Consider the following 18,225-nt stretch of genomic DNA (forward strand, 5'->3'; position numbering starts at 1 on the left):
ATGAAGGACAGCGTCTGGTTTACTGTCCAGGCGGAAACACGTGGGGTCACTGTGCATAAGCCCATTATCTTTTTAACCAAATTACTATTTTTAACATGAATTACAACATATTTATTCCTAAATTACTAAGAAGCATTTTTAACCGTTTTTTAAAGAAACACTTTTACATATATGATCTATATATATTATCTTTATACGTCCAGCCTGAGTCCTTTTATGTTATGTTATGTTGCGTTATATTATATTATATTATATTATATTATATAATATTATACAGACACTTGTTGTTAAAGAACTTCCTGTCTTTGTTTGGGATCAGCTCCTCCTGAGGCTCCGGTCGTGGAGGAAGTTTCTCCGAGCGTTTCTGTGACGGACGAGCAGCCGGCCAAGGTAACTCCGCCCCCTCTGCACATGTGACTCCGCCCCCTCTTTGTCTGTGACTCCGCCCCCTCTGCATCTGTGACTCCGCCCCCTCTGCATCTGTGACTCCGCCCTCTCTGTGTCTGTAACTCCGCCCCCTCTGCATATATGACTCCGCCCTCTCTCTGCGTCTGTAACTCCGCCCCCTCTGCATCTGTGACTCCGCCCCCTCTGCATGTGTAACTCCGCCCTCTCTGCACCTGTACCTCCGCCCTGTCTGCATCTGTAACTCCGCCCCCTCTGCATCTGTGACTCCTCCCTCTCTCTGCATCTGTAACTCCGCCCCCTCTGCATGTGTAACTCCTCCCTCTCTCTCTGCATGTGTAACTCCGCCCTCTCTGCATCTGTAACTCCGCCCCCTCTGCATGTGTAACTCCACCCCCTCTGTGTCTGTGACTCCTCCCTCTCTCTGCATCTGTAACTCCGCCCCCTCTCTGCACCTGTAACCCCGCCCCCTCTGTGTCTGTGACTCCGCCCTCTCTCTCTCTGCACCTGTAACTCCGCCCCCTCTGCATATATGACTCCGCCCTCTCTCTGCAGATCGCCGTGTGTGAATCCCAGAACGGTTTCCCCAAACCCAACATCACCTGGTTCAGGAACGGGGAGCGTCTGGAGGCCAGTCCTGGACGTGAGACACGAACTTTAGTCTGAGTCATGTTTATTTAAGCTCTTCCCTCAGAGGAGCCGCTCAGTTACTTTTACTCAAGTACATTCTTGACTGGAGTTTACATATAGGCCAGAGCAGGGGTCACCAACGTGGGGCCCGCGGGCACCCAGGGGCCCTTTGGGGCATGTCCAGTAGCCCTTGGGACTTTTTCTAAAGTGTAAAACACTTCATTTTCTTGAATCTAATTCTTAAAATTACAGTTATTTCGGTTCTTGTGACTCAGTATGAGTTTAAAATAAAGCTATTTTGTAATATGGGGTCAATATCCTATGAGTGAACAGTGTACGTTTAAGTCTTTAGGATTTGTTTTTAACTGGTCGCCCTCGAGCAACTTAATGCTCTTAAAGTCGCCCTCAGCTGAAATAAGGCTGGTGACCCCTGGGCCAGAGTAACGCCTCATTTGAAAGCTAAGACCTACAAAACTGATCTAAACAGATCTTTTTCCTCGTGTTGTGTCCCAGAGGTGAAGATCCTGGTGCTGCACTCGGCGCCTCTGACTGTAGAGACTGTAGTAACTGTGTAGAGACTGTAGTAACTGTGTAGTGACTGTCATTGTCCCGTATCTCTGTCTCTTTTTGTTGAATTTTTGTCATTTTTTTTGCCACATTTTTATTGAATTTTTGTCACATTTTTGTTGCATTTTTGTCATTTTTTTATTGAATTTTTGTCACATTTTTGTCACATTTTTGTTGCATTTTTGTCATTTTTTTGTTGAATTTTTGTCACATTTTTTTTAAATTTTTGTCACATTTTTGTCACATTTTTTTTTAAATTCTTGTCACATTTTTGTTGAATTTTGTTGTTGTAGCTGGTGCAGAGGTGAAGTTCCTGGTGCTGCACTCGCGCTCCTCTGACTGTAGAGACTGTAGTGACTGTAGTAACTGTGTAGTAACTGTGTAGTAACTGTGTAGTGACTGTCATTGTCTCCTGCAGAGGTGAAGTTCCTGGTGCTGCACTCGCGCTCCTCTGACTGTAGAGACTGTAGTAACTGTAGTAACTGTGTAGTAACTGTAGTAACTGTGTAGTAACTGTAGTAACTGTCCCGTATCTGGTGCAGAGGTGAAGTTCCTGGTGCTGCACTCGGCTCCTCTGACTGTAGAGACTGTAGAGGCTGTGTAGTAACTGTGTAGTGACTGTAGAGACTGTAGTAACTGTAGTAACTGTGTAGTGACTGTGTAGTGACTGTCTGTATCTGGTGCAGAGGTGAAGTTCCTGGTGCTGCACTCCCGCTCCTCCTCCGGCCTCTACACGGTGCAGAACACGCTGCTGCTGAAGGTGCAGAAGGAGGACAGGGAGGCTCTGTTCTCCTGCAGGGTGAGCTTCTCCGTCCCCGGGGGCGTCCGGAGCCTGGAGTCCAGCCCGGTCAACGTCACCGTCCACTGTGAGTGCCTGAACACCGGCTCCTCCACAGTCATCGTCTCACTCTCACCCCGTCTCACTCTCTCATCGTCTCACTCTCATCGTCTCACGCCGTCTCACTCTCTCATCGTCTCACTCTCACACCGTCTCACTCTCATCGTCTCACTCTCACACCGTCTCACTCTCCTCGTCTCACTCTCACGCCGTCTCACACTCTCATCGTCTCACTCTCACACCGTCTCACTCTCATCGTCTCACTCTCACGCCGTCTCACTCTCACGTCGTCTCACTCTCACGCCGTCTCACTCTCACGCCGTCTCACTCTCTCCTCGTCTCACTCTCACGCCGTCTCACTCTCTCATCGTCTCACTCTCACGTCCTCCTCTGTGTTGGGACCCTCAGACCACACGTCCATGGTGGAGCTGTGGAAGGAGTCTCCCCCCGGGCTGCTGAAGGAGGGGGACACTGTGGAGCTGCGCTGCCAGGGCGACGGGCACCCCCCCCCGGCTTTCATCTTCACCAGAGAACAGGTAAGAATCACCCCTACTCTCCTCTATCCTGTAACCCCGCCCTCTCTCTGTGTCTGTAACCCCGCCCTCTCTCTGTGTCTGTGACTCCACCCTCTCTCTGTGTCTGTAACCCCGCCCTCTCTCTGTGTCTGTAACCCCGCCCTCTCTCTGTGTCTGTGACTCCACCCTCTCTCTGTGTCTGTAACCCCGCCCTCTCTCTGTGTCTGTAACCCCGCCCTCTCTCTGTGTCTGTAACCCCGCCCTCTCTCTGCGTCTGTAACCCCGCCCTCTCTCTGCGTCTGTAACCCCGCCCTCTCTCTGTTTCTGTAACCCCGCCCTCTCTCTGCATCTGTAACCCCGCCCTCTCTCTGCGTCTGTAACCCCGCCCTCTCTCTGTGTTTGTAACCCCGCCCTCTCTCTGTTTCTGTAACCCCGCCCTCTCTGCGTCTGTAACCCCGCCCTCTCTCTGTTTCTGTAACCCCGCCCTCTCTCTGTGTTTGTAACTCCGCCCTCTCTCTGTTTCTGTAACCCCGCCCTCTCTCTGTGTCTGTAACCCCGCCCTCTCTCTGCGTCTGTGACTCCGCCCTCTCACTGCATCTGTAACCCCGCCCTCTCTCTTCGTCTGTAACCCCGCCCTCTCTGCGTCTGTAACCCCGCCCTCTCTCTGTGTCTGTAACCCCGCCCTCTCTCTTCGTCTGTAACCCCGCCCTCTCTCTGTGTCTGTAACCCCGCCCTCTCTCTGCATCTGTAACCCCGCCCTCTCTGCGTCTGTAACCCCGCCCTCTCTCTGCGTCTGTAACCCCGCCCTCTCTCTGCATCTGTAACCCCGCCCTCTCTCTGCGTCTGTAACCCCGCCCTCTCTCTGCATCTGTATCCCCGCCCTCTCTCTGCATCTGTAACCCCGCCCTCTCTCTGCGTCTGTAACCCCGCCCTCTCTCTGCGTCTGTAACCCCGCCCTCTCTCTGCGTCTGTAACCCCGCCCTCTCTCTGTGTCTGTAACCCCGCCCTCTCTCTGCGTCTGTAACCCTGCCCTCTCTCTGTTTCTGTAACCCCGCCCTCTCTCTGTGTCTGTAACCCCGCCCTCTCTCTGTGTCTGTAACCCCGCCCTCTCTCTGCGTCTGTAACCCCGCCCTCTCTCTGTGTCTGTAACCCCGCCCTCTCTCTGTTTCTGTAACCCCGCCCTCTCTCTGTGTCTGTAACCCCGCCCTCTCTCTGCATCTGTAACCCCGCCCTCTCTCTGTGTCTGTAACTCCGCCCTCTCTCTGTGTCTGTAACCTCGCCCTCTCTCTGTGTCTGTAACCTCGCCCTCTCTCTGTGTCTGTAACTCCGCCCTCTCTCTGCATCTGTAACCCCGCCCTCTCTCTGTGTCTGTAACCTCGCCCTCTCTCTGTGTCTGTAACTCCGCCCTCTCTCTGCATCTGTAACCCCGCCCTCTCTCTGTGTCTGTAACCCCGCCCTCTCTCTGTGTCTGTAACTCCGCCCTCTCTCTGTTTCTGTAACCCCGCCCTCTCTCTGTGTCTGTAACCCCGCCCTCTCTCTGTGTCTGTAACCTCGCCCTCTCTCTGTGTCTGTAACCTCGCCCTCTCTCTGCATCTGTAACCCCGCCCTCTCTCTGCATCTGTAACCCCGCCCTCTCTCTGTGTTTGTAACCCCGCCCTCTCTCTGCGTCTGTAACCCCGCCCTCTCTCTGTGTCTGTAACCCCGCCCTCTCTCTGTGTCTGTAACCCCGCCCTCTCTCTGTGTCTGTAACCCCGCCCTCTCTCTGTGTCTGTGACTCCGCCCTCTCTGTGTCTGTAACCCCGCCCTCTCTCTGCATCTGTGACTCCGCCCTCTCTCTGCATCTGTGACTCCGCCCTCTCTCTGCATCTGTGACTCCGCCCTCTCTCTGCATCTGTGACTCCGCCCTCTCTGCGTCTGTAACCCCGCCCTCTCTCTGTGTCTGTAACCCCGCCCTCTCTCTGCATCTGTGACTCCGCCCTCTCTCTGCATCTGTGACTCCGCCCTCTCTGCGTCTGTAACCCCGCCCTCTCTCTGTGTCTGTAACCCCGCCCTCTCTCTGCATCTGTAACCCCGCCCTCTCTCTGCATCTGTAACCCCGCCCTCTCTCTGCGTCTGTAACCCCGCCCTCTCTCTGCATCTGTTACTCTACACCTGTCTGCAACTTTTTTTTTGTATATGGCATTTTCCCCATATATTTTACCGTTTTTTCCTAAATTTCCTTTTAATTTTTTCCTTTTTTTTCTATTTTTTTCCCTTTTTTTTTATTTTTTTCCTAATTTCCCCCAATTTTTTAAAACATATTTTTTCCCCTTGTTGTTCTCATTTCCCCCCACATTTCTTGACATTAGTTATAAACTAAATTACACATTTGCATTAGGCACGGGCGATACCACGTTTCTTGGAATCGATACGATACCGATACTTTTTGGGTCATTTTTGTCGATACCGATACCGATACTGGTCATTTCATATGGGTGAATGTATTTCAATCAATATACTTTTCTAAAACTGGTTATTTTATATAATTAATTGGTCCATTAAAATCATATTACTTTAACTGGTTAATTAAACAATACTAATGTGAAATTAAATACATAAACAACATTTTAAATTAAAACTTAAATGACAAACAGAACCTAAACCAGAATGATATGACAGGCTCAGTTCAATCCTTTGCTGTTGTGACTGTTTTGTCTCAGAACAAAGAAATAAATCATCCTTTTGTGTTGATAATTGCTGCCCCGCCTTCCTTTTACATATGAAAATTAGTATCAATACGTTTTGCCCAATATCGATACTTAAAAAGTAGCCGTTTGGCATCGATATATTGATACTGTGGTATCGATGCGAACCCCCCTAATTTGCATTTCTTCCAAACAATTATTTCAAATTTTCCATTTTTTCCCCCCCACATTTTTTATATGACATTTTCCTCATTTTTTCCCTAAATTTCCTTTTTTCTTTTTAATTAGTATTATTTTTTTTTCTAATTTCCCCCCATTTTTAAAACATTTTTTTCCCCCTTGTCGTTCTCATTTCCCCTCACATTTCTTAACATTAGTTATAAACTAAATTATACATTTGCATTTCTTCCGAACAATTATTTCAAATTTTCCATTTTTTCCCCACATTTCTTTTATATGGCATTTTCCTCATATATAATTTGAAATTTTTTCCCTAAATTTCCTTTTTTTTTTATTATTTAAATTATTTTTTTCTAATTTCCCCCCATTTTTAAAATATTTTTTCCCCTTGTCGTTCTCATTTCCCCCACACTTCCTGACATTGGAGATAAACTAAATTATACATTTGCATTTTCTTCCAAACAATTATTTAACATTTTCCATTTTTTTCCCACAATATTTTTAAATGGCATTTTCCTCATATATAATTTTAACATTTTCCCCCTAAATTTCCTTTTTATTTTTTATTTTTTTCTAATTTCCCCCAATTTTTTTAAAACATTTTTTCCCCTTGTTGTTCTCATTTCCCACCAATTTCCCCTCACATTTCTTGACATTAGTTATAAACTAAATTATACATTTGCATTTCTTCCGAACAATTATTAAAAAAAAAAAATCATTTTTTTATATGGCATTTTCCTCATATATAATTTTAACGTTTTTTCCCTAAATTTCCTTTTTCTTTTTAATTATTATTTATTTTTTTCTAATTTCCCCCCATTATCAAAACATTTTCCCCCTTGTCGTTCTCATTTCCCCCACACTTCCTGACATTGGAGATAAACTAGCACTTAGCATTTCTTCCGAGCAGTAATTTCGTTATTATCTCTCCCCCGCCTCGACCGGACCTCCTTTACGCTCCACAGACTTTAGACACTTTTTATTTGACAGAAATCGGTCTCACACTCATCGTCATACATATGTATTTCTGTATATCTCCCCACTGCCCCCCCGGCTCTCCCCCCGGGGGGCCCAGAGGGGGGGGGTTTCTCATGGTCCGGGGCTAATCCGCAGTCACACACTCACTGCACACTCTGCCTTTGTGCTCGAGGGGGGGGTCACAGCCTCGGACAAGTCACAAAAACAAACAATAATTCATGTATAAAACAGAGACTAAAGCAGCTGCAGATGAAGAGACTAAAGCAGCTGCAGATGAAGAGACTAAAGCAGCTGCAGATGAAGAGACTAAAGCAGCTGCAGATGAAGAGACTAAAGCAGCTGCAGATGAAGAGGCTAAAGCAGCTGCAGATGAAGAGACTATTTTTGTCATAATTGAAATCACGATTATTCAAACGATTATTTGTTGCCTTTAAAAAAATCCATCAAAAAAGTGACAAAAATCCAGCAAAAAAATGACAAAAATCCATCAAAAAAATGACAAAAATCCATCAAAAAGTGACAAAAATCCAGCAAAAAAATGACAAAAATCCAGCAAAAAAATGACGAAAATTCAGCAAAAAAAAGACAAAAATTCAGCAAAAAAATGACAAAAATCCATCAAAAAAGTGACAAAAATCCATCAAAAAAATGACAAAAATCCATCAAAAAAATGACAAAAATCCATCAAAAAAATGACAAAAATCCATCAAAAAGTGACAAAAATCCAGCAAAAAAATGACAAAAATCCAGCAAAAAAATGACAAAAATTCAGCAAAAAAATGACAAAAATCCAGCAAAAATGACAAAAATCCATCAAAAAAGTGACAAAAATCCATCAAAAAAATGACAAAAATCCAGCAAAAAATGACAAAAATCCAGGAAAAAATCCAGCAAAAAATGACAAAAATCCATCAAAAAAATGACAAAAATCCATCAAAAAAATGACAAAAATCCAGCAAAAAAATGACAAAAATTCAGTAAAAAAATGACAAAAATCCATCAAAAAAGTGACAAAAATCCATCAAAAAAAAGACAAAAATCCATCAAAAAAATGACAAAAATCTAGCAAAAAAAAGACAAAAATCCAACAAAAAAATTACAAAAATCCAGCAAAAAAATGACAAAAATCCATCAAAAAAATGACAAAAATCCATAAAAAAATAATGACAAAAATCCATAAAAAAAATGACAAAAATCCATTAAAAAAATGAAAAAAATCCATCAAAAAAATGACAAAAATCCATCAAAAAAATGACAAAAATCCAGCAAAAAATGACAAAAATCCAGCAAAAAATGACAAAAATCCAAAAATTAGAAACAAAAAAAGCAGCCGCAGATGAAGAGGCTAAAGCAGCTGCAGATGAAGAGACTAAAGCAGCTGCAGATGAAGAGACTAAAGCAGCTGCAGATGAAGAGGCTAAAGCAGCTGCAGATGAAGAGACTAAAGCAGCCGCAGATGAAGAGGCTAAAGCAGCTGCAGATGAAGAGACTAAAGCAGCCGCAGATGAAGAGACTAAAGCAGCCGCAGATGAAGAGACTAAAGCAGCTGCAGATGAAGAGACTAAAGCAGCCGCAGATGAAGAGGCTAAAGCAGCTGCAGATGAAGAGACTAAAGCAGCTGCAGATGAAGAGACTAAAGCAGCTGCAGATGAAGAGGCTAAAGCAGCTGCAGATGAAGAGGCTAAAGCAGCTGCAGATGAAGAGACTAAAGAAGCTGCTAGGGCTGCTCGATTATTGAAAAAATAATAATCACGATTATTTTTGTCATAATTGAAATCACGATTATTCAAACGATTATTTGTTGCCTTTAAAAAAACTCCATCAAAAAAGTGACAAAAATCCATCAAAAAAATGACAAAAATCAAGCAAAAAATCAAGCAAAAAAGTGACAAAAATCCATCAAAAAATGACAAAAATCCATCAAAAGAATGACAAAAATCCATCAAAAAAATGACAAAAATCCATCAAAAAAATGACAAAAATCCATCAAAAAAATGACAAAAATCCAGCAAAAAAATGACAAAAATCCATCAAAAAAATGACAAAAATCCATTAAAAAAATCCATCAAAAAATGACAAAAATCCATCAAAAAATGACAAAAATCCATCAAAAAATGACAAAAATCCATCAAAAGAATGACAAAAATCCATCAAAAAAATGACAAAAATCCATCAAAAAAATGACAAAAATCCATCAAAAAAATGACAAAAATCCATCAAAAAAATGACAAAAATCCATCAAAAAATGACAAAAATCCATCAAAAAAATGACAAAAATCCATCAAAAAAATGACAAAAATCCATCAAAAAAATGACAAAAATCCATCAAAAAAATGACAAAAATCCAGCAAAAAAAAAGACAAAAATCCAGCAAAAAAAAGACAAAAATCCATCAAAAAAAGATGAAGAGACTAAAGCAGCTGCAGATGAAGAGACTAAAGCAGCTGCAGATGAAGAGGCTAAAGCTGCTGCAGATGAAGAGACTAAAGCAGCTGCAGATGAAGAGACTAAAGCAGCTGCAGATGAAGAGACTAAAGCAGCTACAGATGAAGAGACTAAAGCAGCTGCAGATGAAGAGACTAAAGCAGCTGCAGATGAAGAGACTAAAGCAGCTGCAGATGAAGAGACTAAAGCAGCTGCAGATGAAGAGACTAAAGCAGCTGCAGATGAAGAGACTAAAGCAGCTGCAGATGAAGAGGCTAAAGCAGCTGCAGATGAAGAGACTAAAGCAGCTGCAGATGAAGAGACTAAAGCAGCTGCAGATGAAGAGACTAAAGCAGCTGCAGATGAAGAGGCTAAAGCAGCTGCAGATGAAGAGACTAAAGCAGCCGCAGATGAAGAGACTAAAGCAGCTGCAGATGAAGAGACTAAAGCAGCCGCAGATGAAGAGACTAAAGCAGCCGCAGATGAAGAGACTAAAGCAGCTGCAGATGAAGAGACTAAAGCAGCTGCAGATGAAGAGATGCAAAAATCCAGCAGAACATGACAAAAATCCAGCAAAAAAAGTGACAAAAATCCAGCAAAAAAGTGACAAAAATCCAGCAAAAAAATGAAAAAAATCCAGCAAAAAAAAAGACAAAAATCCATCAAAAAAAATGACAAAAATCCATCAAAAAAATCAAAAAAATCCATCAAAAAAATGACAAAAATCCAGCAAAAAAGTGACAAAAATCCAGCAAAAAAGTGACAAAAATCCATCAAAAAAATGAAAAAAATCCAGCAAAAAAAAAGACAAAAATCCAGCAAAAAAAATGACAAAAATCCATCAAAAAAATCAAAAAAATCCAGCAAAAAATGAAAAAAATCCAGCAAAAAAAAAGACAAAAATCCAGCAAAAAAAAGACAAAAATCCATCAAAAAAAGATGAAGAGACTAAAGCAGCTGCAGATGAAGAGACTAAAGCAGCTGCAGATGAAGAGACTAAAGCAGCTGCAGATGAAGAGACTAAAGCAGCTGCAGATGAAGAGACTAAAGCAGCTGCAGATGAAGAGACTAAAGCAGCCGCAGATGAAGAGACTAAAGCAGCTGCAGATGAAGAGACTAAAGCAGCTGCAGATGAAGAGACTAAAGCAGCCGCAGATGAAGAGACTAAAGCAGCCGCAGATGAAGAGGCTAAAGCAGCCGCAGATGAAGAGGCTAAAGCAGCTGCAGATGAAGAGACTAAAGCAGCTGCAGATGAAGAGACTAAAGCAGCTGCAGATGAAGAGACTAAAGCAGCTGCAGATGAAGAGACTAAAGCAGCCGCAGATGAAGAGGCTAAAGCAGCCGCAGATGAAGAGACTAAAGCAGCTGCAGATGAAGAGGCTAAAGCAGCTGCAGATGAAGAGACTAAAGCAGCTGCAGATGAAGAGGCTAAAGCAGCCGCAGATGAAGAGGCTAAAGCAGCTGCAGATGAAGAGACTAAAGCAGCTGCAGATGAAGAGACTAAAGCAGCTGCAGATGAAGAGGCTAAAGCAGCTGCAGATGAAGAGACTAAAGCAGCCGCAGATGAAGAGACTAAAGCAGCTGCAGATGAAGAGACTAAAGCAGCTGCAGATGAAGAGGCTAAAGCAGCTGCAGATGAAGAGACTAAAGCAGCTGCAGATGAAGAGGCTAAAGCAGCTGCAGATGAAGAGACTAAAGCAGCCGCAGATGAAGAGGCTAAAGCAGCCGCAGATGAAGAGACTAAAGCAGCTGCAGATGAAGAGACTAAAGCAGCTGCAGATGAAGAGACTAAAGCAGCTGCAGATGAAGAGGCTAAAGCAGCTGCAGATGAAGAGACTAAAGCAGCCGCAGATGAAGAGGCTAAAGCAGCCGCAGATGAAGAGACTAAAGCAGCTGCAGATGAAGAGACTAAAGCAGCTGCAGATGAAGAGACTAAAGCAGCCGCAGATGAAGAGGCTAAAGCAGCCGCAGATGAAGAGACTAAAGCAGCTGCAGATGAAGAGACTAAAGCAGCTGCAGATGAAGAGACTAAAGCAGCTGCAGATGAAGAGGCTAAAGCAGCTGCAGATGAAGAGACTAAAGCAGCTGCAGATGAAGAGACTAAAGCAGCTGCAGATGAAGAGACTAAAGCAGCTGCAGATGAAGAGGCTAAAGCAGCTGCAGATGAAGAGGCTAAAGCAGCTGCAGATGAAGAGACTAAAGCAGCAAAAATCCATCAAAAAAATGACAAAAATCCATCAAAAAGATGACAAAAATCCAACAAAAAAATGACAAAAATCCAGCAAAAAATGACAAAAATCCATCAAAAAAATGACAAAAATCCATCAAAAAAATGACACAAATCCAGCAAAAAAGTGACAAAAATCCAGCCAAAAAATGACTAAAATTCCAGCAAAAAATGACAAAAATCCATCAAAAAAGAGACAAAAATCCATCAAAAAAGAGACAAAAATCCATCAAAAAAATGACAAAAATCCATCAAAAAAATGACACAAATCCATCAAAAAAATGACAAAAATCCAGCCAAAAATGACAAAAATCCAGCAAAAAATGACAAAAATCCATCAAAAAAGAGACAAAAATCCATCAAAAAAGAGACAAAAATCCATCAAAAAAATGACAAAAATCCATCAAAAAAATGACACAAATCCATCAAAAAAGTGACAAAAATCCAACAAAAAAATGACAAAAATCCAGCAAAAAATCCATAAAAAAAGACAAAAATCCAGCAAAAAAAAGACAAAAATCCAGCAAAAAAAGACAAAAATCCAGCAAAAAAATGACAAAAATCCAGCAAAAAAATTACAAAAATCCAGCAAAAAAAGACAGATGAAGAGACTAAAGCAGCCGCAGATGAAGAGACTAAAGCAGCTGCAGATGAAGAGACTAAAGCAGCTGCAGATGAAGAGACTAAAGCAGCTGCAGATGAAGAGACTAAAGCAGCTGCAGATGAAGAGACTAAAGCAGCTGCAGATGAAGAGACTAAAGCAGCAAAAATCCATCAAAAAAATGACAAAAATCCATCAAAAAAATGACAAAAATCCAACAAAAAAATGACAAAAATCCAGCAAAAAATGACAAAAATCCATCAAAAAAATGACAAAAATCCATCAAAAAAATGACACAAATCCAGCAAAAAAGTGACAAAAATCCAGCCAAAAAATGACTAAAATTCCAGCAAAAAATGACAAAAATCCATCAAAAAAGAGACAAAAATCCATCAAAAAAGAGACAAAAATCCATCAAAAAAATGACAAAAATCCATCAAAAAAATGACACAAATCCATCAAAAAAATTACAAAAATCCAGCAAAAAATGACAAAAATCCAGCAAAAAATGACAAAAATCCATCAAAAAAGAGACAAAAATCCATCAAAAAAATGACAAAAATCCATCAAAAAAGTGACAAAAATCCAACAAAAAAATGACAAAAATCCAGCAAAAAATCCATAAAAAAAAGACAAAAATCCAGCAAAAAAAAGACAAAAATCCAGCAAAAAAAGACAAAAATCCAGCAAAAAAATGACAAAAATCCAGCAAAAAAAATTACAAAAATCCAGCAAAAAAAGACAGATGAAGAGACTAAAGCAGCTGCAGATGAAGAGACTAAAGCAGCTGCAGATGAAGAGACTAAAGCAGCTGCAGATGAAGAGACTAAAGCAGCTGCAGATGAAGAGGCTAAAGCAGCTGCAGATGAAGAGGCTAAAACGGCCTCAGCTCAAACTCATCTCTTTAGGATTTGCAGCTCTAATGAGAAGTGCAGCGCGCCGTAAAATTGCTTGTGCTAATTTTAGTTTAGCATCTATTAGCTCTCAGTGAATCAGGCCCAAGGTGTTTTATGTGTCTCCTTATTGAAGGTTCTGGAAAGTACTTTAAAGCGACAGTCTGTGAGTTTAAATGTTTAGATTTAACAGATGTATAATTGATGAACATAGAGATAAAAACGTTAGCGGGCAGTTAGCAAGTCGGCTAATACGGGAGCTTTCCAGAGTCTGTTAGCATTAGCCTGCTCAGTGTATTTTTCCCTATAGTCTGGTCGATCAGGATGTTTTCAACTGTTTCGGACTATTTACTGATCAGGTCCATAGAAGAAGAAGAAGCTAACAGGCTAACTGCGAGCTAGCACCACTTTAAACAGTATTTACAGCCAAGTTTGAGTGAAACAAATGATCTCCATTGTGTCTCCAACAATATCCCTCTGTCCCTTTGTCTTTTCTGTCAGCGCAGGATTTACTCTCACGGGCAATTAATGAGTAGAAAACACAACATGTACGACAGCTGCAGTGGCGCTTATGGCCTCTAGGGGCAGGAGTTACTTAGTGCTGCTTTAAGAGGATGTATTTATGGACTGTTGGCCCACTTTGCTCCTCTCCAAGTATTTTCATAATGCTTAATTAAGTCGTCTTTGGAGAAATGGGAGAAAGTTTCGTTTTTTTCTCTTCTTTCTTTTCCCTCTGGCTGCTTCGAACATGACCATATATGGGCGATTCCAAAAATGTGTCGCTTTGATTGACTTTGTACAAAATGTGCTCCACAAATGAACGTGCCTCGCCTGGTCCTGTCACAGCAGCAGCAGGAGCAACATACATAGTACTAGTACCAGTACTAGTATCAGTATCAGTAGTATCAGTAGTAGTATCATTAGTAGTACCAGTAGTTCTCATGCTCCCGGGGGCGGGCCTGACCCCCCCGCACACACTGCCTTTGTCCACACACACAGCCCCTCAGTGTGAGCCCAGAGCTCAGCAGGTTCTCCTCAGACATTCCGGCCCCTCTGGAGAAATGTGGGGGTGAAGTGTCAAAACGGGAAACATGGATCTGAAATATGAATGACTCAGAGTCTCAGAGGACGAGTTAAAGCCGCGCTGTGCGGGATCTCAGAGTCTCAGAGGAGTTAAAGCCGCTGTGCGGGATCTCAGAGTCTCAGAGGACGAGTTAAAGCCGCGCTGTGCGGGATCTCAGAGTCTCAGAGGACGAGTTAAAGCCGCGCTGTGCGGGATCTCAGAGTCTCAGAGGAGTTAAAGCCGCGCTGTGCAGGATCTCAGAGTCTCAGAGGAGTTAAAGCCGCGCTGTGCGGGATCTCAGAGTCTCAGAGGACGAGTTAAAGCCGCGCTGTGCGGGATCTCAGAGTCTCAGAGGACGAGTTAAAGCCGCGCTGTGCGGGATCTCAGAGTCTCAGAGGACGAGTTAAAGCTGCGCTGTGCGGGATCTCAGAGTCTCAGAGGACGAGTTAAAGCCGCTGTGCGGGATCTCAGAGTCTCAGAGGACGAGTTAAAGCCGCTGTGCGGGATCTCAGAGTCTCAGAGGACGAGTTAAAGCCGCGCTGTGCGGGATCTCAGAGTCTCAGAGGACGAGTTAAAGCCGCGCTGTGCGGGATCTCAGAGTCTCAGAGGAGTTAAAGCCGCGCTGTGCGGGATCTCAGAGTCTCAGAGGACGAGTTAAAGCCGCGCTGTGCGGGATCTCAGAGTCTCAGAGGACGAGTTAAAGCCGCGCTGTGCGGGATCTCAGAGTCTCAGAGGACGAGTTAAAGCCGCGCTGTGCGGGATCTCAGAGTCTCAGAGGACGAGTTAAAGCCGCTGTGCGGGATCTCAGAGTCTCAGAGGACGAGTTAAAGCCGCTGTGCGGGATCTCAGAGTCTCAGAGGACGAGTTAAAGCCGCGCTGTGCGGGATCTCAGAGTCTCAGAGGACGAGTTAAAGCCGCGCTGTGCGGGATCTCAGAGTCTCAGAGGAGTTAAAGCCGCTGTGCGGGATCTCAGAGTCTCAGAGGACGAGTTAAAGCCGCGCTGTGCGGGATCTCAGAGTCTCAGAGGACGAGTTAAAGCCGCGCTGTGCGGGATCTCAGAGTCTCAGAGGAGTTAAAGCCGCGCTGTGCAGGATCTCAGAGTCTCAGAGGAGTTAAAGCCGCGCTGTGCGGGATCTCAGAGTCTCAGAGGACGAGTTAAAGCCGCGCTGTGCGGGATCTCAGAGTCTCAGAGGACGAGTTAAAGCCGCGCTGTGCGGGATCTCAGAGTCTCAGAGGACGAGTTAAAGCTGCGCTGTGCGGGATCTCAGAGTCTCAGAGGACGAGTTAAAGCCGCTGTGCGGGATCTCAGAGTCTCAGAGGACGAGTTAAAGCCGCGCTGTGCGGGATCTCAGAGTCTCAGAGGACGAGTTAAAGCCGCTGTGCGGGATCTCAGAGTCTCAGAGGAGTTAAAGCTGCGCTGTGCGGGATCTCAGAGTCTCAGAGGAGTTAAAGCCGCGCTGTGCGGGATCTCAGAGTCTCAGAGGAGTTAAAGCCGCGCTGTGCGGGATCTCAGAGTCTCAGAGGACGAGTTAAAGCCGCGCTGTGCGGGATCTCAGAGTCTCAGAGGAGTTAAAGCCGCGCTGTGCGGGATCTCAGAGTCTCAGAGGAGTTAAAGCCGCGCTGTGCGGGATCTCAGAGTCTCAGAGGACGAGTTAAAGCCGCGCTGTGCGGGATCTCAGAGTCTCAGAGGAGTTAAAGCTGCGCTGTGCGGGATCTCAGCCAGATATAACACAATAAAACTCTGACACGGAAACCAAACCAGCTCTAAGCCTGTAAAAAGTGACACGTTCAGGAAAAAACTGTTTCGGACTTAAGAATCAAATGACTGTATTCGTTCACCTTGGTGTGATAGTGACGTGTGGTGTTTTTGTCTCCGCAGCAGCCGGACGTCCCGCTGGAGAGCAGGGGGGACGTGCTCATCCTGTCCCCCGTGTCCCGCAGAGACAGTGGCCTGTACCGCTGTCACCCCGGGGAGCCGCACAGCTCGTCTGAGGCCAAAGGAGAGGTGCAGCTCACCGTGCACTGTGAGTACGGCCGTGTGAAGACGGGCCGACTGTGGGCCGACTGTGGGCCGTAACCGGGCCGACTGTGGGACGACTGTGGGACGACACTGGTCCGACACTGGGACGACTGTGGGCCGTAACCGGGCCGACTGTGGGGCGTCACTGAGGCGACTCTGGGGCGACTCTGGGACGACTCTGGGCCGACTGTGGGCCGTAACCGGGCCGACTGTGGGCCGTAACCAGGCCGACTGTGGGCCGACTGTGGGCCGACTGTGGGCCGACTGTGGGGCGTCACTGGGGCGTCACTGGGGCGACTCTGGGGCGACTCTGGGGCGACTCTGGGCCGACTGTGGGCCGACTGTGGGCCGTAACAGGGCCGACTGTGGGCCGACACTGGGCCGACTGTGGGCCGTAACCGGGCCGACTGTGGGCCGTAACCGGGCCGACTGTGGGCCGACTGTGGGCCGACTGTGGGGCGTCACTGGGGCGTCACTGGGGCGACTCTGGGGCGACTCTGGGACGACTCTGGGCCGACTGTGGGCCGACTGTGGGCCGTAACAGGGCCGACTGTGGGCCGTAACCGGGCCGACTGGGGCGACTCTGGGGCGTCTCTGGGCCGTCTGTGCTCTCATCTTAGTTAACGTACTAATATGTTGGAAAATGTCAGAAAATGTCCTCCATCATGTCTGTGTGGCTCCCCACGCTTATTCATTCATAAATACTGACATGTTTGGGATCCACGTGTAGCACGAAAGGCTGTGACTGAGATGACGAATCCAAATATGGTCATTTCCTCTGTGGGCGACAGCAGCGGCTAAAGACGGGAGAAACATACACAGGTGCATGTGCAGAGAAAGGGACTAAACCTTACAGGCTCCACTAAAGTGAGGAAGGTTATTTCAGGATGGGTTAAATAAAAAGGTTATTTCAGGATGGGTTGAATGAAAAGGTTATTTCAGGATGGGTTGAATGAAAAGGTTATTTCAGGATGGGTTTGGCCGTGTGACTGATTTCTGTTTAAATAACTAACGTGTGCTTTGTTGGTCCCCCTGTCCCGCAGACCTGGACCCCGCGGTGGTGGTTCCTAAAGAGTCTGAGATGATGCTGAGAGGAGAGGACCTGACCGCCACCTGCAACGCCCTGTCGTCCCTGAAGACCAGCACCGTGTGGTACAAGGTAGGGCTGTGCGATTAATCGAAATTCGATTACGATTTCGATTACAACAGTAAACGAATACAAAATTAGCATAATCGCAAAAAATCGATTATAAAAAAATTTTTCAATTTTTTTTTCAATTTTTTTTTCAATTTTTTTTTTCACATTTTGTTTTTGTTTCTAATTTTAAATTTTTGGATTTTTGTCATTTTTTTGCTGGATTTTTGTCATTTTTTTGCTGGATTTTTGTCATTTTTTTGCTGGATTTTTGTCATTTTTTGGATGGATTTTTGTCATTTTTTTGATGGATTTTTGTCATTTTTTTTATGGATTTTTGTCTTTTTTTTTGCTGGATTTTTGTCTTTTTTTTGCTGGATTTTTGTCATTTTTTGCTGGATTTTTGTCATTTTTTGCTGGATTTTTTTGCTGGATTTTTGTCATTTTTTTGCTGGATTTTTGTCATTTTTTTGCTGGATTTTTGTCATTTTTTGATGGATTTTTGTCATTTTTTTGATGGATTTTTGTCATTTTTTTGATGGATTTTTGTCTTTTTTTTTGCTGGATTTTTGTCATTTTTTTTCCTGGATTTTTGTCTTTTTTTTTCCTGGATTTTTGTCTTTTTTTTTGCTGGATTTTTGTCATTTTTTGCTGGATTTTTGTCTTTTTTTGCTGGATTTTTGTCATTTTTTGCTGGATTTTTGTCATTTTTTGCTGGATTTTTGTCATTTTTTTGCTGGATTTTTGTCATTTTTTTGCTGGATTTTTGTCATTTTTTGCTGGATTTTTGTCACTTTTTTTGCTGGATTTTTGTCATTTTTTGATGGATTTTTGTCATTTTTTTGCTGGATTTTTGTCATTTTTTTTCCTGGATTTTTGTCTTTTTTTTTGCTGGATTTTTGTCATTTTTTTTGATGGATTTTTGTCATTTTTTTGATGGATTTTTGTCATTTTTTTGCTGGATTTTTGTCATTTTTTGATGGATTTTTGTCATTTTTTGCTGGATTTTTTTGCTGGATTTTTGTCATTTTTTGATGGATTTTTTGCTGGATTTTTGTCATTTTT

General features: G+C 43.9%; 1 protein-coding gene across 1 annotated transcript in view; it reads left to right on the forward strand.

The window, feature by feature from the left end:
- The window catches only part of mcama (melanoma cell adhesion molecule a), a 76,471-nt gene that overhangs the window by 50,969 nt on the left and 7,277 nt on the right, over positions 1-18,225 (forward strand). Inside the window, exons 4-9 of the mRNA XM_079565642.1 lie at positions 320-390; positions 961-1,048; positions 2,289-2,468; positions 2,849-2,976; positions 15,885-16,029; positions 17,069-17,184. Of these exons, the coding sequence (XP_079421768.1) occupies positions 320-390; positions 961-1,048; positions 2,289-2,468; positions 2,849-2,976; positions 15,885-16,029; positions 17,069-17,184 (728 nt within the window). The remainder of the gene's footprint in view (positions 1-319; positions 391-960; positions 1,049-2,288; positions 2,469-2,848; positions 2,977-15,884; positions 16,030-17,068; positions 17,185-18,225) is intronic.

This window comes from Gobius niger (genome assembly GCF_951799975.1).
Source record: "Gobius niger genome assembly, chromosome: 11".
In the NCBI taxonomy this organism is placed as follows: domain Eukaryota; kingdom Metazoa; phylum Chordata; class Actinopteri; order Gobiiformes; family Gobiidae; genus Gobius; species Gobius niger.